We start from the raw sequence: 23,967 nt of genomic DNA, 5'->3' as shown, positions 1-23,967 counted from the left end.
AGAAATATTCTTCCGACTTTTTAAACGGAGGTACCAGGTACAGTAGGAAAGCTTCCACGAGTGAATTTTGTTATCGTATGATCTTCAAAATCTCCGTAGACCTGGACGGGAAACTGCTGTTGAACACAGGTACCCGTGCCACGGGCCGATCTCTCCTAGATTCCGAAGGCGTTTGCGGGGATTCCCCTAGTTTAATATCCGTTCGATAGGAACTTCATAACTCTATTGTGATGAAGGACAAGGATAGTGACAGGTAGGTCGCTTCTTGAATGGTCATCTTGCAGGTTGGAAATGCGAGATGACCGACTCTATGCAGCTGGGTAGGAGGGGTTTCTTGGGAAGGGGAAGGGGAAGGGGACCAGAATATAATGAGCTGAAGAGCCGACTTTCAAGCACCTTTCCCAGGATCGGTCTGAATATCGAAGACTTTCACGATGAAGTACCTATTTGCAGGATGCGCCGTTCTCTCAGTGGCTATGGCAGCAGATGTCAAGCCATTGTACAAAGATCCGAAAGCCAGTGTCGATGACAGAGTGGCAGATTTACTCTCTCGAATGACGATTGAGGATAAAACAGCACAACTCATCCAAGGCGACATCTCGAACTGGATCAACACCACTACCAATGCATTCAATGCCACCGGTCTCGTCTGGAACATGGCCACGAGAGCTGGTCAATTCTATGTCGGATACCCAGTGCCTCAACAGTGGATTGCTGAAGGCGTGAAGAAAGCCCAGGACTATCTGGTACACAACACCACTCTTGGCATACCTGCGTTGGTGCAAAGTGAGGGTATTCATGGCTTTCTCATTGGCAATGCAACGATATTCAACTCCCCGATTGCTCAAGGATGCTCTTGGAATCCAGATCTGATCAAGAAGATGGGTTCTGCGATTGCTCAGGAGGCACTTGCTCTTGGTGTGAACCAGATCTTTGCCCCTCTTGGAGATCTGGCGAGGGAGCTGAGATGGGGACGTGTGGAAGAGACGTTTAGTGAAGATGGATTTCTTTCCGGCGAAATGGGCTATTCATACATCACTGGTAAGTAACTTGATCCAGGGCGAAGAATGCTGCTCATCAAAAATCAGGTATGCAGAGCGGAAATGTGAGTGCAATGGTGAAGCACTTCGCTGGATTCGGAACTCCAGAGCAGGGTCTCAACGTCGGTCCATCTCACTACGGCGAAAGAGAGCTCCGCACAACATATCTTCCATCATACAAGCGCCAGATCATCGATGCCGGTGTATGGGCCATCATGTCATCGTACTCGGATTTCGACGGCGTTCCTCTCGTTGCTAGCCAGCACGTCTTGACAGATATCTTGAGAAATGAGTGGGGCTACAAGTACTGGGTTTCCAGCGATGCAGGCGGAACTGATCGTATCTGCGCAGCATTCAAGATGTGCCAGGAGAAGCCAATTGATAAAGAAGCCGTCACGCTGTACGCTCTTCCCGCTGGTAATGACGTTGAGATGGGTGGAGGATCATATAACTTTGCCACTATTCCGAAGTTGATCAAGGATGGAAGGTTGAGTATTGAGACTGTTGATACGGCAGTTTCCCGCTTGCTCAGGGCCAAGTTTGCTCAAGGTCTGTTCGAGAACCCCTATCTTGGGGTTCCAGCCAATAAGGCAGCTTCCAAGATTCACACCAAGGAGAATATTGCCCTCGCCAGGGAGCTCGATGCCGAGTCAATTGTCCTTCTTGAGAATCATAATAATGTTCTGCCTCTGTCGAAGAACGCTAAGGTCGCGGTCATCGGGCCTATGGCTCATGGATACATGAACTACGGAGACTATGTCGTGAATGGTAGTCAATACAGAGGCGTCACACCATTAGATGGGATCAAGGCTGCAAGCAAAGGAGGTGAGCTCAGGTCTGGTGTATATTGAAAACATGGCTGACTAAGTAGTTGTAACCTATGCGAAAGGATGCGAGCGGTGGTCCAATGACCAGTCTGGATTTGATGAGGCAGTCCAGGTTGCTTCTGCTGCAGATGTCACTGTCGTGGTGGTCGGAACTTGGTCGGTCAGTAGGACTATCCTATTTGAGTTCTCAACTAAATTATTCAGCGTGATCAAGTCCAACTGTGGCAAGGATTGAACGCCACCACCGGTGAGCACATCGATCTGTCTTCACTGAATTTGGTCGGTGCCATGCCCCATCTTGTCAAAGCGATAATCGACACCGGCAAACCTACCGTCGTCGTGTTCTCATCCGGCAAACCGATTACAGAATCCTGGATCTCCACGGAAGCTTCTGCATTGGTTCAACAATTCTATCCATCTGAAGAAGGTGGAAACGCGCTGGCTGATATCCTCTTCGGATCTGTCAACCCAAGCGGAAAGCTGTCTGTCGGGTTCCCTCACGATGTTGGTACACTACCCATCTATTACGACTACCTGAATAGTGGACGTGGAAGTTCTCCCGGAAAGGAATTTTCAAACGGGACTCTGCAATTTGGATCTTCGTACGTTCTGAACACACCGATGCCGTTGTACGAGTTCGGATACGGAAAATCGTACTCTAGCTTTGTATTCTCGGACTTCAAACTGTCCAAGACAATTGTTTCGGCCACGGATTCAATCACTGCTACTGTGAAGATCACGAATAACTCGACCAGAGACGGGAAGGAAGTCGTTCAGCTGTATGTCAAAGACTTGGTTGCTTCGGTTGTGGTACCGAATATTCAGCTCAAGGGTTTCTCCAAAGTGATGGTCAAAGCTGGCAAGTCTGTGACGGTGAAGATTCCATTGGATATCGAGAAACTTGGTCTGTGGGATATTAAAATGAAGTATATAGTAGAGCCGGGTGATTTCACGGTGTTTGTTGGGAGTTCGAGTGCGGACTTCAGGGCCAATGCTACTCTGACTGTAGGTTGAAGAGGTTGTAGATCCTGATGTGAGGATGTTGATAATTAGACCAATTTTCCAACTTTGGGGATTGGGCGCGAGTTCCATGAATAGACAAATAAATCAAAGGAATGGAGTCTGTCATGGGAGGCCGATTCTCGGTTAGCTTGAATGCTGACGTTTCGCAACACACCCCAGGGCGCGTCAATAGAGAACTTACGCTAGCCACTGTTCGATTCAACACCAGACAGCGAGATAAAGCTGACGATCTGTGGAACCAATTCCAGCTTGATTTCAGCAAATAGACAGAAAATATCTTCTCCAAAGCCTCGAATGCCGCCGCCGCGCCATTACGCGCTGTTCTTGTATCAAGAGGCGTCTGGGTAGACCTAGCAAAAGGAGGCCGAACCTACTCCGTACTGTACTTAACAGAGCCATGCATTAACCCCAGGCCGAGTAGCTTCTGCAATTCTCCCTATTATTATTCGGCGGCGGATCATTGACCTTCCAGAGCTTCTGCCACATGATTTCTAGTCGGGCGTTCCGGAAAAAGCAAGCTGCAGTGCTGAACACACACTTCACAAGGCGGTTTCGAGACCATGGAAATATGCTGACCTGGGTGTGTACAAGAGCACAACGGGGCGACGCGTCGAGCAAGAATTGTAAGCTTCCGTTCGTTTTAATCACTCCGCTGTCCCCATCAGCCCTTAGTTCTTCGAAGCTAAATGCCGTGGATAATGTTCATATATCCTCATATATCCTCATATCTCGGGCTAACCGTAGCTGGAGTCCAGTCGTAAGATGGAAGAGAAGAGATTCATCTGTTCGGGTCAATGCTGCACGTACAGTAGCACGGGCCATGCTAAAATGGCTCTTCCTCAGGCTCTTTTCAGATTTTGTTCTCTTGCTTCACGACATCATGACCCGAATTCGAGCTTCTATTGGACTCCGAAACCTCTTATAGCAGAACAGTAAACTCCGTATCTGAGAGGTCATCTCGGTGTGTCGTTGTTCTCGCGCCGTCGACGAATCGGTGGCCATCGCAGTCCTGTAGCATTCCACCCCACCTTCAATTTGAAAGCTCTCTTTAGTGAGATACGAGGGCATCTATTCGGGATATTTAGTCGCCCGGGTCAAACGGACAGACTTAACGCTGTTATTCCATCAAGCTTTACCTAAGATCATTCGGAATTTAGAGAATGATTAACGGCCAAGAACCAGCAGGCTCTCAGCTCCCAATTCTCAAAACCAATCCTCGCTTCATCTTCTTCACCGACTTTGACGGCACTATCACACAGCAAGACAGCAATGATTTCATGATAGAACAATTCGGCGTTGGGCCTGCTAGACGAAAGCTGGTATTCGACGACATATTATTCGGCCGGCAGACTTTCCGTGATGGATTCGAGGAGCTGCTAGATAGCGTGAAGCTTCCTTGGGAGCAGTGCATCGCTGCTCTGTTAGAGAACATCACTCTAGACCAGGGATTCCGGGAGTTCTACACGTTCGCTCACGCCAACAATATTCCTGTTGTTGTGTTAAGCGGTGGTATAGAGCCTATTATCCGAGCTTTACTAGGCCATCTTTTGGGGGAGGAGGAGGCAAGCAAATTGCCAATTTTGAGCAATGATGTTGCGGCACGGCCAGGAAAGACACTTGGGGATGAAGGTGGTTGGAAAATCATATACCGGGATGACAGGTCAGTCGCTTAAACGGCTTTTTGTGAATATTCTCTGACCTCCATTTGTAGCTCCTTCGGTCATGACAAGTCGTTAGCAATCCGCCCATATGCAGCCCTTCCTGCTGACGAGAGGCCTGTCTTATTCTATGCTGGAGACGGAGTATCGGATCTTTCCGCTGCCAAGGAGACTGATTTGCTCTTCGCGAAGGCCGGTAAAGGTATGCTCTAGACCTTGATTTACTTGAAGTTGATACTGATAGTGACATAGATCTTGTCACGTACTGTGAGAAGGAGAGTGTTCCGTACACCACGTTTCAAGACTTTTCGCAGATTCTAGCTACTGTGAAAGAAATAGTGGCCGGCAAGACTAGTGTGCACGAGGTTGCTAAACAGAAAATATAGATAGTCCTAGATTCCGGGTTTATAAACATTCAACAAGATTTGTTATTGTTCTGGCACTACGATGATTCGGAATAATATCCTTCTAACGCTCAAAGGCTCGCTCGTCAAAACTCGAGCGAGCCTTGGCGAGCCGACTGAGCAGTGGCTCTCCTGCGAACCTCTTTTTATCGACGTTCGTCTTCTTCAGAATACAAAGTATTACCAATCTTAACTGAGCCTTTGTCGTGACAGTATTGGAGAGATTGCTACGAAAACCCAAGGGTATCTACTGAATGCAGTAAGATCAAGCATGCCCGTTTGATCCCTTAGCTGCCTCGCGTCTCTGAGCAACAGCTTTTGCTAATATCTCAAGTACTGACTCTGTGTCTTCCCATCCAATGCAAGCATCTGTGATACTAACACCATACTTGAGACCAGCTTTGCCCTCCTTAGGCACCTTTTGTGCGCCTGAATAGACGAGTTAGCCATATTCTTCTAAAACTCGTCAATAAACTGACCCTCGTGGATATTGCTTTCAATCATCACACCCATAATCCCATCCTCTCCATTTGCAATCTGCTCAGCAATTACTGCTGCAACCTTTGGCTGGTTCTTGTGATTCTTTAACGAGTTGCCGTGACTGCAGTCGACCATCAGTCTCTCGCGAACACCGGCCTTCTTCAGCGCCGCTTTTGCCTCTTTGATACTCTCCGCATCATAGTTCGTGCCCTTAGTACCGCCTCTGAGAATAACAAAGCAGTCCTCATTTCCTACTGTGCCAACAATAGCCACGACACCGGGTTTTGTAACTGACAAGAAGTGATGTGGGTGTTTAACAGCTCCAATTGCATCAATAGCAACACTAAGTGTACCATCTGTCCCGTTCTTGAAGCCCACTGGGAAACTCAGACCACTTGCCAACTCGCGGTGTAATTGTGACTCCGTAGTCCTTGCACCAACAGCGCCAACGCTCAACAAATCAGCGAGGAATTGTGGCGAAATAGTATCTAGCATCTCACTTGCAAGCGGCATGCCCTTCGATGTCAAATCCACAAACAATTGTCTGCTAGTCCTCAAGCCCTTATTGATCTTGAAGCTGTTGTCGATATCAGGGTCGTTAATCAACCCCTTCCAGCCAACAGTTGTACGAGGCTTCTCAAGGTAGGAGCGCATAACAATCAGGAGATCATCTTTGTATTTCTGCTTGAGGGCCACCAATCGATCACAGTATTCGAGAGCAGCGGCTGGGTCGTGGATCGAACAGGGGCCGATGATGACTAGTAGACGTCTATTGGTATCTTTGCCTGTGACTACCTCAACTGCTTCGTTTCGTCCTGTAACCACAGTCTCTTTTGATTTGGGTGTTTGGGGAATTTCGTGTTGGAGGAGATCAGGAGGTGTGAGAGGGTTATATCCTCGAACTGTGTAGTATCAATTAGGTACATTTCCACATTCTCAGATGGAAACATACTGCGCCAATCCTCAGTATCCTCCTTGTTACCCACATTAGGGTTTGTGATGTGGTAAGTCTGCAAGTGAGTCAGAAAGTTCGTTTCTATGCCCCGCACCAAACTAGGGCATCAATTTCGATTGTACGTACTGACATAATGTAAGTCTGATCAAGCTCTCTCTAGCAGTGAAGAATTTGGTGTTAAAGGAGCAGCGAAGCAGTAAAAATGTGCTTTGTTGTTGTAAATGGCGGGGGAGAACAATGACTCGATTCCTTGAGTGGTGCTCTCCAGCTTTGGTGGGGTCTTTTACCGATGTGGCGCCGGCTTAAGTGGGCCGTATATCGGCTTGCCTCTTGTTTCTGTTGATTAGCTCTTACTATCTTCGGCTCCTTACATTCTATAAACTTGAACTTAAGAGACTAATAGTTCCAAAGTTCAATTCAATATCTAAAAAACCATAGGTTTTGTCCTCTCCACCTTTCACATGATAAGCTCTTCGATCTCATGGCCACACTCTATACAAGCCCTAATAGTTGCACCATCCGAGCCTTCAAGACCAATGCCAAACGTATGGACGTGCTTACTGTCATCTATCTGATCGCCAAACTTTGCTTCCTTGTTCTTCTCTCTCTTCCTTCTCAACATAGACTCTCCTCTTGTCTTCTTCTCAAGCTCAACTAAGCCCTTCTTAAACTTCTTACCTCTCTGTATTTGCTTCCCAGCTTGTCTTCTATCAAACTCGGCATCCATAGCTTCAGCAGATCCCCATTTCGTCTTGATAGCATATGCTTCGACTTGAAATCGTAAGAAGAGGCTCATGTCGTGCCAATGAGCTTTGTGAGGATTTGGTTTCAAAAGACGAGGGAGAAGCTCATTGTCATTAAGTTCAGCTGCTAACATATTAGCTAAGACCTGGGTTAGTAAGAAGGTATTCCTACGCTCCGTTAACATATAATCCGTCTTGCACTCAGTCTTGGTTAGAAGACTGTACTTCTGGTCATTCTTTTCCTTGCATCTCGCACAGACTTGTACACCAAACACCTCGTCCCAGGTCCAGTCAATCTCAAGGCTTCCACAATCTGAGCACTTCTTGCCCTGCTCCCGCGCACCAAGTCCCAAGCCAGGCTCAAAAGGCCCTTCTTTTCTTCTCCGTAGATTCTTAAGCAACTGGTGTCGTTCCCACTCTTTTAAAGTCATATGCGCAGGCTTCTCCTCCTTGTTACTAGACGCATGCATAGCCTTGTTGAATGGATCATCGTCAGCATTCAAGAAACCACCCTTAGTGTCTGTCATCTTGCTAAAGTCGTGGTCGACATATTTCTTGAACTTCCGAGCAGGCAGTATAACATCGTGGGCATCTCGCGCATCGCGGTGGGTTCTGAGATCACGACCAGTTGAGGGGTTATCAGAGGAGATCAAGGCATGATTGCGTTTCTGACTAGTGGCAGCAGAAGTATTTCCAGAAGATGCAGATTGGGAGGCAGCTTCTTCAGCAAGATGACGCTCACGAATAGCTTTGGCTTTGAGTCTATTCTCTTCCTGTCCTCTGTTAGATTTGCGATAATGAGAGGAGGGCCCAACTTGCGATTCTTCGAGTTACCTCTGGAGTTGGAGGAGGAGATCGAGAATTTGGCTGTATAGCTGTCCGAGGTGGTAGAATAACCTGTCTGTCCATGACAATTGTTTGGAAAATAACAGAGAAGGTACAGTAGCCAGACTGGAAAGAAAACAAAGACGAGGCAAGTTGAGGTGATGAGCAATGGAGGGGAGGGCGCGATGCTAGCGCGATGCTATGTCAGCCTCGCGGCGGTTGCAGGGGTGCGAGTTGTGGTCCCGTCTTGAAGCGGGCCAGGCAGCCAGGCTACCGGTAGGGCACGTGCAGAACACCGAAGTCCCTTGGCAGCAGGGGAAGTCTGCATGGGTACGTATTGGTATCGTCCAGTATCGTACCGGTAAACAAATAATGAGTCTGTGCACAATTTTTTTGATGATCGTTCACCTTGATCCAACCTCCATCCCACTCCTCAGCTGGCTGTACAGTGAGATCAGCAATTGCGGCTTCCCTCGTTTACCATGTTACAATAGCATTCGACTACGATGAATCCTGTTTGGATAGTAAGCACGCGAGCTTCGTGTTTGCATCCTCGAAGCGTTCTCCGACCATGCCTTAACATAGACAGCCTCACTGCACGGCTCGCGCAAACCTCTATTTGGACACACTCCGTTTCGTCGGTACCTGTTAAAAGCAAAGAAACCAGACTTGGGGGGCAAAGGGCGACAAAGCCATGGCAGTACTCCAATGCAGCCTTCAGACTTCCAGTAGCAATCAGGTCGTTTGCAACGCAACGGATAATTCGGCATTTCGACAGTCTCCCAGTAGACTATATGGATGAAGATGGACTTAAATTCCGGATTAAAGACCTTTCAAGGGAAGAGACGCATGCTGTCTTCGGGAAGAAGATGATCGATCCGGATACTGCGAATCGAATGCTACGGGTTCTACATGGCAGGAGAGTTGCAGGCACATTAGGAGATCCCTCATATACGAGCAGTACATACGAAGCAAAGGCCATTGAGACTGGGTTGAAATGGCTTAGGAAAAATGTTCCGGTCAACGAGATTGAGTGTGCTGGCCTGAGGGCAGAGAAGGAATTGGCAGAGATGGAACAGGATATTGTCTCTGATACTGAGAGACTGGGCCTCTACCAGCCTAATTCTGGTGGCGGTAATGTCTATGGAGACAGCGTCATTGATCAGGTACGGAGAGCTAAAGAGGCAAAGCTTGATGTCAAGGAGAAGGCTAAGAAGGAGCGGCTGAGCCAAGCAGATGAGATCAGACAGAATACTGGCACATTACAAACAATCCGTCCTCAATCTCAGGTGGAGCTCAGACGGCCAGGCGAGAACCCTCGTCTGAAGTACTATATCGAGCGGGCAAAGGTTGCGCCAGATACACCACCAGAAATGACCAAATGGGAACGTCTCTGGCCATCAGGACTACTTGCACTTGCTGTCATCGTCGGCTCTGTAATCTTTACAACAGTCTATACGCCACCCCGAAGAGAGTCCAGGGCATGGCCAGACATGCCCCCATCCGCTGCAACAGTGATCAGCATCATTCTTCTTAATACTATCATCCTCGGCGCCTGGCGTATCCCCCCCGCCTTCCGTGTCCTCAACAAGTACTTTCTCGCTCTCCCCGGCTATCCTCGCGCCCTCGCTGTGATCGGTAACATCTTCTCGCACCAGACCATCGGGCATTTCTCTGTGAACATGGTCGTACTATGGTTTGTAGGCGTACGTTTACATGACGAGATTGGTCGCGCGAATTTCATAGCTATCTATCTCTCCGCTGGCGTATTTGCTAGCTTTGTCTCTCTTGCCTCCTGGGTCTTACGTAACAACTTTGTAACATCGTCCCTCGGCGCTTCAGGTGCTATCTGTGGTCTTGTCGCGACATATCTCTTACTAAATAGTGATGATAAAGTCACACTTTTTGGTGTCTTCCCACCCAAGGATTGGCCGTCAATTTCGTCGCTTATGCTTTTAGGGTTAATGGTTAGCACAGATGTTTTTGCTGTGTGGAAAGGAAGAAAGGTTACTATGATTGCTGTAGATCATTGGGCACACCTGGGAGGGTATGCAGCAGGTGCAGCTGCCGGTGGCGTGATAAGGAGACAACAGAGGGAGAAGAAGGAGAGAGAGAGAGAGAGGAGAGAAAGAATCTGGGTATTGTAGTCCCTTGCTCTTATTTGTAAATAGGATGTATTACTCTAGGGAAAGTGTATAGAGTCATACGGCGAACCTATGCTAGTTCGCTAGCGGCCGCATCTCTCCTACTTATACTCGAGGCTCCTTAGGAACCTCTTCCTCTTGCTGTCTTTTCTACTTTGTATTGTAGCTACTAATGAATCTTCGTTGTGCTGTCACACTCAGAACTGCGCCCTAGACTGCGCCTCAGAGCCAGTAGATCGAAGGCCGCTAGCACACAGTAAACACGGTTCTGAGTATAAGGTAATTATCTCCGACTACCGTTCTATAGGTCTAGGTACTTACGTATGAGGCGAAATTTGCTCCAATCGCACGTTCTTGACTTCTATAGATATGGAAAGCCACGACAGTGAAAGTTGCCTGCACGCAAACCGGATATAGCGATATTAAGGTAGGAAGCTCACCACTGGTCAGCTAACGAGTAACTTGAGCCACATTTACACGACAGCTAGCTCTCATTTAAAAGCATTTGATCCTACGACTTGAGTACTGATACAGTTAGTGATGGAAATAGGATTACCTGAGGCTCATCTTACAATACAACGCCGCTGCGCACCTCACAGCACCTACTAAAAGTACCGAACTAAATGCGAGATACATAACTGTTAACCTCTATTCCCACCCTACTTCACCACACTCCCCTTTCCATCAGTCAATCGCATCAATCATACTATCAAACCGAGACCTCGCCTCCTCTGTCCAGCACTCCACTCAACTGCCCGGCTATCCGTCGTGACCCCTCTTCGCATCCGTCAATTATTATTATTTCTTATCACTCCAGTATCCAATTGCTTAGTGTATTGATCTCTCAGCTGCCGCAAGTGAGGTGGTAGGACCGCGCAGCCACGCCAGAAAGAAGCAGACTATTGTAAAGAAGATGTTAAGCGACAATTAAAAGATTACAGCCGAAAAGCTAGCCAAACGTGATTACTCTACTTTCAACGATGATTTGAAGGGAAAGTTGCCTAAGTTAGAGCAGTTAGCAAATAAGGAGTTGATGGTTTTTCGCTTAAGGATTTGGGGGCTACTGTTAAGGCTGTTTCGCAACCATAGAAGTATCATTCTAGACGGTCTCGGGACAAAGGAGTAGAAAACATATCATCTATTGTAAACATAGTTTGCTGTTGTTATATTTCTCTATGATAAAGCCTTGCCGATGTCCTGTCTATTTAGACGAGTGCGTGGTATTAAAAACTCCTAACTTACAAATCACCAAAAACTCTTTCCTCTAACTTTGCCGCTTCCAACCCAAGTCTTCTTATCTTCTCTCTGGACAAGACCCCCCTCTCCGTAATATACATATCAATAAACCTCGCAGGAACCCACTCAAAATAGTTATTCCGCACCTTTACATTTACCTTCACCCTTTCCTCCCCATCCCTATTGCTAACACCCCCCTTCCTTATCTTCTTTAACCTCGCAACAACCTCATCCGGCCACGACCTTGTAATCTCAGCCTCATCATTCTCCTCCCCCTCTTCCTGCTCCACTCCGGCAGTAATCTTACCCGTCTCAAACACCGCCACAACCTTGCACCCCGCGTTTAATGCTTTTGCTGTAACAGCTAAGGCACAGCTGCCGATTTTGTTACTCACGTTTCCGTTGGGGAGGACTTTATCGCCGCCTAAGAGGATGAAGTCTGCATCTATAGCGGCTGTTGCGATACTGGCGTCGGAGATGATCTCGATGTCAACGTGGTGGTTGGGTGTGGAGGTAGTGGAGAGAGTGTTGAGGAGGGAGGTGGCTGCTGAGGCACCTTCGAAGGTGGGGCGGGATTCGAGGAATGCGATTATTAGTTTCAGGGGTGGAGTTTGAGAAGAGGAGAAGGCAGATACGAGGGTCGTGAGACAGGCATGGGTTGTTCCTGAGGATGAGAGGGTTATAATTTTGATTGGCGTTGATTTCAGTAAAGTTCCGGGATTCTGGTCGTTCTGGCTATTCCCTTTGGCAGTCCTTTCCACATACTCCTTGAAGGCATTCGCGATCGTTTCAAGACCGTGATTCTGATTCCCCCCTGTGATATTTTCCTCCAACACTGAATCAACCATACCCTTCAGTTTCGCCAGAGGAATCTCCTCCAGCCCGTCAGCTCCCAAAGCTTGTAGTTCTCGGCTCACAATATCCAAGGCCCCAAACAACTTGGCTTCAACAGCAGCACTCATACTAGGCCTCCCATTCTTCGCCAAATGCCACGCTCTAATCCTCACCTCACGCCAAAACTGCACCGACGTACTGAACTGTAACCTCTGCATCTCACTTCCTCGTACCGTATCCAGCAGAATCTGCACCGCTTTCAAAGCAAGAGCCCGAGCACCACTCTCCTTATCACCCCTCAACACCTTAATGCCTGCTTCCGTTTCGGGACTCACTAAGACCCGTGTCATGCCGACTTCCAGTTGAGGGACGTGGTCGTATGAGCTTAACTCTTCGGGTCGAATAAACCTGTATTCTGTGTGTTCGAAATCAAGCGAGATACGGGACTCGTTTGAATTGTCCTTGAGTTGCCAGAGAAATGGGTAGATCGTCCATTCTGTGCGGAGTGATGAGTCAGTTAGGGTGAATGGCTTGCCCCGGCGGAGGAGAGTGAGGTCCTTGGTTAAGAGCTTGGTTTCTTCGCTGATCTCTCGGACTGCGGCGGAGAGGTGGCTGGAGTCCTTTGGGTCGATAGATCCGGAACAGGCGGCCCATTTGCCTCTTTCATCTGGTGTTAGAGTCTGTTGAGTGTTTGAGGGAAGGAGATGGAAGTGGAACGGATTAGGAGAGATGAGAGAGGACGAGAATAAGGTTGGAGCTGAGATAGCTGAGAGGGGATCTAGGCGCTGCATACCGGTATGTAGATACATCTTGACTGCGCTTGAACAGCGCGAATTTCAGACCTCCCGGAGTTTGTGGGGAAGTGCAGATGAAGGACGAGACTACGGAGCGTTGTCTGAAATCTGAGGACATTTTGCGATACTGAAGTTGTTTGGTGTCTAGTCTTAGATGAGGGATTTGATTGAGTGGCCGGACTGGCCGAATCGCCAGCCTTTGGTTCATCAGTTGCTGTAGATGACTTTGATGTTGTTGTTGTGATGAAGGCACCCCGCCTAGTGACGTTGGACGAGCGAGGTGGAATTGAGACTGATTGGTTCGCTTAGCGGGATTTGAGGGGCGTTCCTTTGTCAGCGTCAGCTTCACTTTAATCGGAATTCTTCAACTATCAACGCCATTTCCTGAGAACATGCGACGGTAATCTTTCGGCAACTTCAAACTATAGGATCCTATCACGTAGTGATACTCAGTTATGCTTCACGGGGACTGGCAGAATTGAGCACACAGTCATCGAAACATGGCTAGGGAAGCAAGGAGCAAAGGGGCATGTTGGACATGCAGACTACGTAGGAAAAAGTGTGATGAACGGTCCCCGGTTTGTGTCGCGTGTACTGCACATAGCCTACCTTGCTATGGCTACGACAAGCCAGATTGGGCAGATGGTGCGAGCAAGCAGAAAGCCAAAGCTGATGAGCTGCGACTTATGATTCGCGAAGTTGCTTCAGCGAGGCGACAGCTCTTGAAGCAGAAAACGTCCAAGAATTTCGTGGATTCGGCAACTTCCCTACCTATTGTGACTGCTGTGGACGTCCATAGTATTATTCCGGACGCATCTCAGTTGACAATCGGTAAACCTCGGCCTCAAAACCCCTTACCTCACTATGTCGAGATTAGAAATATATTCGACGATTATCTTATTGACCAAGTTGGAACTACTCAGGTTCTGGGGCATGATCCACGAGAAGAACTGATCTCCTACTACCTTGATGTCGTCTTTCCAATCCAATTTCCAATCTCACCGAACTCGAAAAATGGCCGTGAGTGGTTGTTACCTCTTCTTCGACAAGTCAAACCTTTGTATCATGCTGCCATTAGTATTGCCGCATATCACAGGGAAATCTCAGGACAGAGTGTTAGCGACCGAAATTACTGGAGAATTCATCATGGACTAGCACTCAAAGAATTACGACAGTACCTTGGAGAATGTCACGGATACAACCTCACGGTTTCTCTGGAGTCGAATGTTGAGGTTCTCGGCGCCATCGTTCTTCTTGTTTCCCTGGAGGTGAGTACGCTCAAGTATCCCACCTTTGTTCTCGACTGATAGTAACAGGTCATGATGGGAGACACTGAGAGTTGGTATGTCCACATGAAAGGCCCTCTACATCTTCTTCCAAGTTTGAGGCATGCCTGTGAGAACCGAAACATGCTCTCTCCTGAACATTTCCAGGGCCTTCAATTCTTTTCCGCGGTCATCGTTTGGTACAATGCCCTATCATGCGCCTCGACAGGACTGATACCATGGGCACCTATCTCTTGTCTCAGAACAGCGGTACGTGGCTGGGTCAATACATATGCCGTCACAGGATGTCAATGTGAAGTGACGATATCTATCATTGAAATCGCTGCCTTGAATGTACAGATCAAGCAGCGAAGGTTGGAGGATCCAGAGCTTTCTGCTATAGTAAGACGAATTGACAATGATCTGTTCAGATGGTTTAAGGGGCTTGGTATAAGTCCCGAAAAGGAGCTTGGAGTAGAGACACTTATCACTCGAGTGTTTGCGAGTGCAGCTCAGATATACCTCGGCGTCGTTGCCTCAGCATTTGACTCAGAATTACCAAAAATCTGTATCCGTGTCGCTGAGTCGCTTGTCGCCTTGGAAGCAATCACCGACGTGCGGGTTTTGAGCACATTAATATGGCCTATCTGCATCACCGGATGCATGGCCACAGGGTGGCAAAGAGATAAGATGAAGAAGATATTTCTTACTATGAAGAATGTACCTATTTTGCAGCTTGGCAGTATGGATAGATGTCGGAAGATTATCGAAGAATGTTGGCGACTAAGATCAGAAGGCTGCGATACAGATTCGCGAACCACTTGGATTAAAGCTATGGATAGCTTAGGCTTGAAGATATTACTGGTGTAAGATAGTAGAGCTTAGAATACAGCGTGATGAAGTTTCCAGCAACGTGCGAGTCCTCGAGGCTTTTGTTCGCTTTAATAAGGATCATGCTCGTCCTTTATCTCCTTAGCTGCTAGAAGCGCCCTCTCCACAGGCACGTACCGCTAAGCCGAAAAAGGTATAGCAGAGACTCCAGTGACCTCACGAGGCTTCAGAGCCTGGAGGGGTCGCTATGTTTCGCCTGTTTTCGCAGCTTAGGGGCTCGCTTCAGTGGACCTTGCAGTGCATTTAGGAGGGCGTTCCTGGTGGCAGCTAAGGGAATAGTGTTGGAGTCGACAGGTCTGTGCTACTGTGGTACAACACGCTTGAATCACCGGTGTAGCAGTCTCTAGCTTGCCACAACGTGTCGTCTATTAGCTGGAGAAGGCTATTACACTTGATGTCTAAAGGGGCACGCGGCGGAATCAGGGCGCGGATCGGCGATTAAAAACGATTTTACGAACCGATTTTTATAATTTTTTAACTAGTTAAATCAGCGCGCTAAGGGCTTTTAAACGCACTAATTTTTATAAGTTTCTATAAGAGGCGCGCTACGATGCACGCGGGTGAAGTTAACGCGGGAAATGCGGGCAGGGGGGTGGAATCAGGGCGTGCTGAGGCTTAGCTCTTATAATTTTTTTTAAAACATAACGCTAGCGTACTTTTAATAATACTATATTATAGAGAATTATCTGACGAATTAAACGCTATAAAGATCACTAAAATCGGGGGCAGTTTACTTAAGATAAGTTAATCGTGAAGATTTTTTCTACTTTAGGGTGATTTTTCTAGGCACTAGGTAGAATCAGGGCGCGTTTTAGTATCCTCTTATAAAATTAAGTTTTTTTTGGTTATAGTACGCTTATAAGACTTAATAGACTTAGACTATAAGTTACTAGCTCTAAATCCCTTTATTAATAGTTTACTTTTTTTTAAGTATCTTATTTACTTAGTAACTAAGTGGAATTATAACGCGTTTTAGGATCCTCTAATACTTTTAGTAGATTTTAGCTGTTATAAGCTTATTAAGACTAATAGACCTAGTTTATAAGTTATTAGCCTTAAATCCCTTTATAAATAATTTTTTCCCCTTAGGATTTTACTTAGTAAGATTTACTTAGAAATCAAGTGGAATCAGAGCGCGTTTTAGTATTCTTTAATACTTTTAGTAGATTTCAGCTGTTATAAGCTTATTAGACGTAATAGACCTAGTTTATAAGTTATTAGCCTTAAATCCCTTTATAAACTAATTTTTTATATATATGATTCTACTTAAAGGAATTTATTTAAAACTTAGGGTTAGGGTTTGAGGTTTGGGTTATATTTGTTTCTAACTACGCTAGCTTGCGACGAGTGTTTTTATCTCTCTCTAATAGTCTTGAAATACAGAAGGACTATACTAATAATACAGAGGGTAAGAGCCTGAAGGTGTCAGGGGTACAGAAGGTAGAGTACTAAGATAGAAGGAGATAATACAGGGTAAGTGGAGTGTGTACCAAAGGGTAAGTAAAGAGTGTATCAGAGGGTAGGCGTAGTGTGTACCAAAGGGTAGGTAGAGTGTGTGCCAAAGGGTAGGTAAAGTGTGTACCAAAGGGTAGGTGTAGTGTGAGTCGCAGGGTAGGTAGAGTGTGTACCACAGGGTAGGTGTAGTGTGAGTCGCAGGGTAGGTAGAGTGCGTACCATAGGGTAGGTAGAGTGTGTACCAAAGGGTAGGTAGAGTGTGAGTCGCAGGGTCGGTAGAGTGTGTACTATAGGGTAGACTAAGTGTGTATCACAGGGTAGGTGAAGTGTGAGTTACTTAGGGTAGGTGAAGTGTGTGCCGTAGGGTAGGTGTAGTGTGTGTTATAGGGTAGGTGTAGTGTGTGCTGTAGGGTAGGTATAGCGTGTGTTATAAGCTACCTACGTGCTAGGATCGAGGTTGCAGCGATTCCTCGAGCCTGAGTTAGGGTGCTAGCGATATACCCGTCTAACCACTTAGCCCTAGAGTGCCCTAATAGGCCCTGTAGGGCCTTATAGGTCTTCGCTGTTTCGGCTTCCATTAGGCCTCCTGCCGAGAAGATCAGGGGGTGAAATACAGGGCCTAAGTCGCTGTATTTAAGCCGTTTAGCGTTTGCTGCCTCTGATAGCGTAGCATAGGCTTCTTCGCGTGCTGAATCCTTGTTAATTGCTACTATTTGAACGTCGTAATAGTGCCTAGAAGTACCTATAAGCACTGAAAAATCCGGTCGTTGGCTGTTTTCTAGGGCTATAGGCGTTCTAGCTAGCGTAGGCTCCGATTCCACTTTAAGGTCTTCCCGGCTAGAAAGGGTAGTAATAAATGCACGGGTAACCTGGTTATAGCGTATAATCCAGCGTCGTTCAGCACCTCTACAGGTGTCTTCATGGCCTATTTGAGGGTAGGCTCCACAGGCGGTACAGGGCGAAATAGGGGGCTTTACAGGGAGTAAGAGCCTAGTCCGTAGTGCTTCGGTAACTGTAGAATCCGCTAAAAGGTGGTGTTTTTGCGTGGGCAGGGTTCTAAGCCAGTATCGTCCGAGGTAGCTAGCGTTCTCAAGCTTCGATTTTAGCGCTTGTTTTGATAGGGTAGGTAGAATCTTCTCTTCTAGGTCTTGGTTAACGCTAGAGAAGACCTCTTGGGCTGTCGGTACAGGGCGTCCAGGGGGTTCCGGGTAGAGATTAGGGCATATAGCCACTAGAATCGATCGAGAGGCTTCCTTAGCTGCCCTATAGAGCCCTGGGGCTAATAAGGCGTGTATAGGGAGCCCTAAGCCTCCCTCTCTCACTGGAAGAGAGAGTAAAGCCTGGCGAATTAGGGTAGTCTTCTCCCCTGGCTCCCTAGCGATTAGGGCTTGTACAGCGTACTTGATTCGTAAGTCCGCTAACCTCCAGAGGTCTAGTAGGTCTTCCGAGTACAATTGGCGCTGTAAGTGTCGTAGGAGTAGGTGTATACTACCCCGTAAGAGTAGGGTAGCGTGTTGTTTAGGGAGGTCTCGTAGGGTATATAGCGCTGTAGCGAGAGTGTCGATTTTCCCCTGGAGGAACGTTCGGCGGTGTGCTACAGGGCCTATAAAGGTCCCTAAGGCCTTAAGTCCAGTGGTTTGTAACTGGGAAATAGGGCTTTCGGTGCTCTTTTGGCGGTTAAGAGCTACTGGAGAGTCCCTGAAGGCTTCTATAACTACAGGGAGTAGTGCTGTAGTTTCAGGGCTAAGGATATAGATATCGTCCAAATAAGCTATAATTGTAGCCTTCGGTAGGGTCTTTTGGAGGTGCTCTAGCAGGGGGCGGATCGCTAGAGAGAATAAGAGGGGGGCAATAGGGTCTCCTTGGCGTACTCCTTCAGCGCTTGCTAGCGTGTGGCCTTCGTTTGTTACTAGCACTGAAGGCTGGTTATAGGCCCATTTAGCGGTCCGATAGAGAGTAGGGGCGTATTTAGCGACTGCAGCTGCTATTGAGGTTCGTCCGATTCGGTTATAAGCGTTGATAAGGTCTAAGGAGGCGATTTGCTGAGTTTTTAGGGTATTTGGGCCGGTAATAGCGTCGTCAAGGAGGAAGATTATAGGCTCTACACCACCTGGGGTGCTAACGCCTAATTGGCAGGGTAGAAGCATAGACGGCTTGAAGGAGCTGATAAGGATCGCTTTTAGGGCTACCTTATAAATAAGGTCCCCTATAGCGATCGGTCGCACACCTCCGTCAGGCTTCTGAAGGCCTATAAGTCGGGAAGCACATAGGAGGTCGACCCCTGGAGCTGTACCCTGTCGAATCATATTCGCTAGGTGTGTAAGCGCTATAGTTACAGGGGAGTTTTCCGAATTTAGCGCTATATCAAGTAGCGGGCGGGTCCAGCCGCTGAGGCCAGGGGCTTTCTCTCTATTAATCGATCGAATAGCCTGTCGTATCGTTTCAGGGGTGATATTTTGCCCCGGGGAGGGGTTAGCGTTACTGAAGGGGTTATTATGCCCTATAGGGTGCTTCGAGTATAGCGTATTTAGCGTCTCTGGAGTGCTAGGAGCTAGAGGCGTAGGGTCGATTAGGGCTCTAGAGGCACGCCCTATATAGCCTTTTTCCAGAAGCTTAGTCGCTCTTTTGGCGGGGGAGTCGTTTGAGGGGGTAGGGGGTTCAGGGGGAGGTCCCTGAGTTTCAGGGATATCCGGTATAGTCGTAGGGTAGGCTTTCAGCGTTTTAGCGAGCTCTTCCTTCTGTAATCCTAGGCCGAGAACCCTGGGAAGCAGTAAAAAGTCCAGTAATTGCTTCTCTCTAGGCTGCCGTAAGAACGCTAAAGCCGCTCGATTAGCGGCCTCTGTAAATAGCGCTGCTTGCCTGGCGTGGAGACGTGTTTCAGGGACCTTAATAGTGCTATATCTCATGAGGGATTGCATATAGGGGTTTCTTAGCGCTGAGCTTATAGCGTTCAAGTGGTCTTTAGCGCTCTCGTCTAGGGGTGTAGGCGCTGAGGAAGCCTGTGGGTGTAGGGGTGTAGGTGCTGAGGTAGCCTGAGGCTGGGGGCAGTGGATCGATTGTTGTAATCCAAAGGGTAGCTCAGATGTGAGGGGGTCGGTAGGGCGTTTTAGTGTTGACGTTCTAGGGCGTTTAGGCGCTGAAGATGCTGTGCCTTGTGTTGATATAGGGCGTTTAGACGCTGTAGGCCCTATAGTACGGCCCTGGAGTGTTGGGTTACAGGGTAGGCTAGGTGTGGAGGTTTCGCAGGGTAGGTGAGTTGTGGTGTTTTTAGAGGGTAGGTGAGTTGTGGTAGTTTTGGAGGGTAGGTGTGTTGTAGGGGTTGTTGGGGGAGAAGAGCTTATTATTATAGGCTCTTTAGCGTGAGAGGGTGCTGAAGCTTGGGGAGCTTTAGGGGGTGGTTCTAGGGGTGAGTAGCTTCGGTTGCTTATAGGGGAGCCTACTCGTGATAGTCGAGGGAAGTAGGGGCTATCAGAGGGTAGGCTAGGTGTGGTAGGCGTCTTATCGGTAGGTGTAGTTGGTATAGGCGTTGAGATAGCGTCTTCAAAGCTAGGGGTAGGGGACGATGGCGCTGTAGAGGCACTATAAAGATCTTCGTCGGACGAGCTGTCTTTGATTATAGGCTCTATAGGCTGCGTAGGGCCTATCTTTTGGCGTGTCGTAGGGCGTTGAGCCCCTGGGGAGGGTGTTCTTGCAGGGCGTTTAGTGGACGGCTTCGGGGGTATATAGCCTGTAGCGACGATTTGGGCGTATGTAGGTGACGTAGAGCCTGTAGGCGTGGGGGGTCGAGAGCCTGGGAGGGAGTCTGGTTCAGGGCCTGTAGGGCCGTCGTACGCTGGGAGTATAGCGTCTACTTCCCCTGGAATCGAGTACCAAATACCCCGTGGGGTCTGAATCCTTCGGGTGCCTGTAGGGAGGTCGGGGCCTAGAGCCGTCGGGTACTTGGAGCCTGTAGGTACTGACGGTACAGGGGTCTTAGAGCCTGTAGGTGCTGAAGGTGCGGGGTACTTGGAGCCTGAAGGCGTAGGGTGCTTAGAGCCTGTAGGTGTTGAAGGTGCGGGGTACTTGGAGCCTGGAGCCGTAGGGTGCTTGGAGCCTGCAGGTGCTGAAGGTGCGGGGTACTTGGAGCCTGGAGCCGTAGGGTGCTTAGAGCCTGTAGGTGCTGAAGGTGCTGGGGTCTTGGAGCCTGCAGGTGCTGAAGGTGCGGGGTACTTGGAGCCTGGAGCCGTAGGGTGCTTAGAGCCTGTAGGTACTGAAGGTACAGGGGTCTTGGAGCCTGAAGCCGTAGGGTGCTTGGAGCCTGCAGGTGCTGAAGGTGCGGGGTACTTGGAGCCTGAAGCCGTAGGGTGCTTAGAGCCTGTAGGTGCTGAAGGTGCGGGGTACTTGGAGCCTGGAGCCGTAGGGTGCTTGGAGCCTGCAGGTGCTGAAGGTGCGGGGTACTTGGAGCCTGGAGCCGTAGGGTGCTTAGAGCCTGTAGGTGCTGAAGGTGCTGGGGTCTTGGAGCCTGCAGGTGCTGAAGGTGCGGGGTACTTGGAGCCTGGAGCCGTAGGGTGCTTAGAGCCTGTAGGTACTGAAGGTACAGGGGTCTTAGAGCCTGAAGCCGTAGGGTGCTTGGAGCCTGTAGGTGCTGAAGGCTTAGAGCCTAGAGGGGTGGCGGTAACTTGGGCGTAGGTAGGCGATTTAGGGCTATTTGGTGCTGAAGTTACAGGGGACGGAGAGCCTGTAAAGCCTGGGTAGATATCGAATGGGGGGCTTGGTAGGGGTGGAGGGGTACTGAGATTTCGGCTTGTAGGTGCTGGAGGCGACTTATACAGGCCTGTAGCCCCTGGAGCTGTAGGGTATTCAGAGCCTGAAAGGCCTAGAGAGGCTCTGGCCTTAGGGGTAGCGGCTCGAAAGGGTGCTAGTAGCTGAGGGAAATCGATTACAGGGTAGGGGGTGCCTATAGAATCGTCGATTTCAGCGTCTAAGGGTGCTGAGGCAGAGGGGGTAGTATGGATTCGGTGCTGCGTTGATACCCTAGAGCTACCGGTGATTCCGTGGATTTTAGCGCTATGAGTCTTAATCCCGTGGGCTCCTTTACACGCTGTAGCACAGGTAGGGCAGGGAACAAGGCCTATAGGCTGTAATTGAAGCTCTGTAAAGGAATCAGTAGGGTGTTTTTTACGAATATGATCGAGAATATCGATATATTCATTTTTACACGCGGGGCATTCGAACGGCATAGTAAAAGAGGGGTAGAGGGGTAATTGCGGGGTAAAGTGCGGGGTAAAAATCAGGGGAAATATGAAAACTTAGTGATTTATCAGTAGAATTGCGAGATAACTTATAAAAGTGATGATATCTCGAAAACTAGCCGGTAGAATCGATTTTTAGACGGTGGAAATTGATCCTTAGGTGCTGAAATAGGGGGGTAAGTAACGAATTAACGGTAAAAAATCGGAGAGGGCGACGGTGAGGTAGGCGCTAGTAAGGTAGGCGCCGGTAAGGTAGATAGGAGAGGCCTAGGGTAAGGCTTAGGGCAGGGATAAGGTAAGTATAGGGTCGATAATAGTAAAGTAGTTGAGAGAGTGATAATTCAGAAGGATAAAGTGAGAGAGTAATAAGGTAAGAGAGTAATAGTTTAGAAAGATAAGGTAAGAGAGTAATAATAGTCGAGAGAGTGATAATCGTCGAGAGAGTGATGATAGTTAAGAGAGTGATGATAGTTAAGAGAGTGATGAAGAGTGAATAATCGAAAGGGAATAGCCTTCTATATAACCCTAAGTCTGACCCTAAGCTCGACCCTAAGCTCGGCCCTAAGCTCGACCCGAAGTCCGACCCTAACCCTTAAAATATTAATTTCAAAGTATCAGTTATAAGGTTTAATCTATTGATTTCAAAGTATTAGTTATAAGGTTTAATCTATTGATTTTAAAGCATCGGTTATAAGGTTTAATCTATTGATTTCAAAGTATTAGTTATAAGGTTTAATCTATTGATTTCAAAGTATTAGTTATAAGGTTTAATCTATTGATTTCAAAGCATCGGTTATAAGGTTCAAGTTTTGATTTCAAAGCTTCGGCTCTAATAAATTTTATTCACCTTAAGTATAGCCCTATCCTCTACCCTATCCTTCACCTTATCTCTTACCTTTACCTTTATCTTTATTCTTTTACCTTTGATTCTTCGATTATCCTTTGATTTTCAGCCTTATATCTAGCCCTATCCTCTACCCTATCCTTCACCCTATCCTTCACCCTATCCTTCACCCTATCCTTCACCCTATCCTTCACCTTATCCTTCACCCTAAGTAAGGTTAATATTACTACTGTAATATCCGCTGCGCTAGTAAATTACATAGTATCTATTAGATACTATGTATCTAATTAACCTTATCCTTAACCCTAAGTCTGACCCTAAGTGTGACCCTAAGTGTGACCCTAAGTGTGACCCTAAGTCTGACCCTAAGTCTGACCCTAAGTCTGAATATTATATTATATATAATACAAAGGGCTACGCCCTGCACGGCTTCGCCGTAAATTTGACGGTATAATAGGTATAATCGACCCTAAGTATGACCCTAAGTCTGACCCTAAGTATGACCCTAAGTATGACCCTAAGTGTAACCCTAAGTGTGACCCTAAGTCTGAATATTATATTATATATAATACAAAGGGCTACGCCCTGCACGGCTTCGCCGTAAATTTAACGGTATCTTATATATATAACGGCTTCGCCGTAAATTTGACGGTATAATAAGTGAAATTAACCCTAAGTATTACCCTAAGTATGACCCTAAGTGTGACCCTAAGTGTGACCCTAAGTCTGACCCTAAGTATGACCCTAAGTGTAACCCTAAGTGTGACCCTAAGTCTGAATATTATATTATATATAATATAAAGGGCTACGCCCTGCACGGCTTCGCCGTAAATTTGACGGTATCTTATATATATAACGGCTTCGCCGTAAATTTGACGGTATAATAGGTAAAATCGACCCTAAGTATGACCCTAAGTATGACCCTAAGCCTGACCCTAAGCATTATATATAATATATAATATATAATAAACAAGGCTACGCCTTGCACGGCTTCGCCGTAAATTTGACGGTATCTTATATATATAACGGCTTCGCGGTAAGTTTGTAACGATAGTTAGGGTGATAGTTAGGGTGATAGTTAGGGTGATAGTTAGGGTGATAGTTAGGGTGATAGTTAGGGTGATAGTTAGGGTGATAGTTAGGGTGATAGGGTTAGGGTTAGGGTTAGGGTTAGGGTTAGGGTTAGGGTTAGGGTTAGGGTTAGGGTTAGGGTTAGGGTTAGGGTTAGGGTTAGGGTTAGGGTTAGGGTTAGGGTTAGGGTTAGGGTTAGGGTTAGGGTTAGGGTTAGGGTTAGGGTTAGGGTTAGGGTTAGGGTTAA

At 47.6% G+C, this 23,967-nt stretch overlaps 8 protein-coding genes across 8 annotated transcripts; 4 read left to right on the top strand and 4 right to left on the bottom strand.

The window, feature by feature from the left end:
* Positions 1 to 434: 434 nt before the first annotated feature.
* Positions 435 to 2,881, top strand: ONS95_009710 (uncharacterized protein; the record flags this gene model as incomplete). Its single annotated transcript, XM_058503268.1, has 4 exons — positions 435 to 1,041; positions 1,089 to 1,865; positions 1,912 to 2,027; positions 2,072 to 2,881. The coding sequence occupies 4 exons, from the start codon at positions 435 to 437 to the stop codon at positions 2,879 to 2,881; spliced, it is 2,310 nt and encodes a 769-aa protein (XP_058359980.1).
* A 1,169-nt stretch (positions 2,882 to 4,050) lies between these two features.
* On the top strand, positions 4,051 to 4,934 carry ONS95_009709 (uncharacterized protein; the record flags this gene model as incomplete). Its single annotated transcript, XM_058503267.1, has 3 exons — positions 4,051 to 4,550; positions 4,602 to 4,750; positions 4,801 to 4,934. The coding sequence occupies 3 exons, from the start codon at positions 4,051 to 4,053 to the stop codon at positions 4,932 to 4,934; spliced, it is 783 nt and encodes a 260-aa protein (XP_058359979.1).
* Positions 4,935 to 4,969: 35 nt separating this feature from the next.
* AMT16 (Phospho-2-dehydro-3-deoxyheptonate aldolase amt16) lies at positions 4,970 to 6,780 on the bottom strand. Its single transcript, XM_058503266.1, has 4 exons — positions 6,514 to 6,780; positions 6,385 to 6,442; positions 5,432 to 6,334; positions 4,970 to 5,381 (listed from the first exon to the last, which is right to left on the bottom strand). The coding sequence occupies exons 1-4, from the start codon at positions 6,517 to 6,519 to the stop codon at positions 5,218 to 5,220; spliced, it is 1,131 nt and encodes a 376-aa protein (XP_058359978.1). The 5' UTR covers positions 6,520 to 6,780; the 3' UTR covers positions 4,970 to 5,217.
* Positions 6,781 to 6,789: 9 nt separating this feature from the next.
* On the bottom strand, positions 6,790 to 8,158 carry ONS95_009707 (uncharacterized protein). Its single transcript, XM_058503265.1, has 2 exons — positions 7,303 to 8,158; positions 6,790 to 7,254 (listed from the first exon to the last, which is right to left on the bottom strand). The coding sequence occupies exons 1-2, from the start codon at positions 7,655 to 7,657 to the stop codon at positions 6,845 to 6,847; spliced, it is 765 nt and encodes a 254-aa protein (XP_058359977.1). The 5' UTR covers positions 7,658 to 8,158; the 3' UTR covers positions 6,790 to 6,844.
* Positions 8,159 to 8,325: 167 nt separating this feature from the next.
* On the top strand, positions 8,326 to 11,225 carry ONS95_009706 (uncharacterized protein). The gene is made up of 3 exons (XM_058503264.1): positions 8,326 to 10,378; positions 10,428 to 10,526; positions 10,638 to 11,225. The coding sequence occupies exon 1, from the start codon at positions 8,462 to 8,464 to the stop codon at positions 10,100 to 10,102; it is 1,641 nt and encodes a 546-aa protein (XP_058359976.1). The 5' UTR covers positions 8,326 to 8,461; the 3' UTR covers positions 10,103 to 10,378; positions 10,428 to 10,526; positions 10,638 to 11,225.
* Positions 11,226 to 11,236: 11 nt separating this feature from the next.
* On the bottom strand, positions 11,237 to 13,193 carry ONS95_009705 (uncharacterized protein). Its single transcript, XM_058503263.1, has 2 exons — positions 12,963 to 13,193; positions 11,237 to 12,829 (listed from the first exon to the last, which is right to left on the bottom strand). Exons 1-2 carry the CDS (start codon positions 13,169 to 13,171, stop codon positions 11,338 to 11,340), a joined length of 1,701 nt encoding a protein of 566 aa, XP_058359975.1. The 5' UTR covers positions 13,172 to 13,193; the 3' UTR covers positions 11,237 to 11,337.
* A 145-nt stretch (positions 13,194 to 13,338) lies between these two features.
* ONS95_009704 (uncharacterized protein) lies at positions 13,339 to 15,148 on the top strand. The gene is made up of 2 exons (XM_058503262.1): positions 13,339 to 14,231; positions 14,280 to 15,148. Exons 1-2 carry the CDS (start codon positions 13,464 to 13,466, stop codon positions 15,096 to 15,098), a joined length of 1,587 nt encoding a protein of 528 aa, XP_058359974.1. The 5' UTR covers positions 13,339 to 13,463; the 3' UTR covers positions 15,099 to 15,148.
* A 4,693-nt stretch (positions 15,149 to 19,841) lies between these two features.
* Positions 19,842 to 21,793, bottom strand: ONS95_009703 (uncharacterized protein; the record flags this gene model as incomplete). Its single annotated transcript, XM_058503261.1, has 2 exons — positions 19,842 to 19,910; positions 20,015 to 21,793. The coding sequence occupies 2 exons, from the start codon at positions 21,791 to 21,793 to the stop codon at positions 19,842 to 19,844; spliced, it is 1,848 nt and encodes a 615-aa protein (XP_058359973.1).
* Between the last annotated feature and the right edge of the window lie 2,174 nt (positions 21,794 to 23,967).

This window comes from Cadophora gregata (assembly GCF_030347475.1).
Source record: "Cadophora gregata isolate MNR1 chromosome Unknown scaffold_4, whole genome shotgun sequence".
NCBI lineage: Eukaryota > Fungi > Ascomycota > Leotiomycetes > Helotiales > Ploettnerulaceae > Cadophora > Cadophora gregata.
Note: the sequence above shows the minus strand (reverse complement) of the source record. Positions and strands in the feature narration are given on the sequence as shown.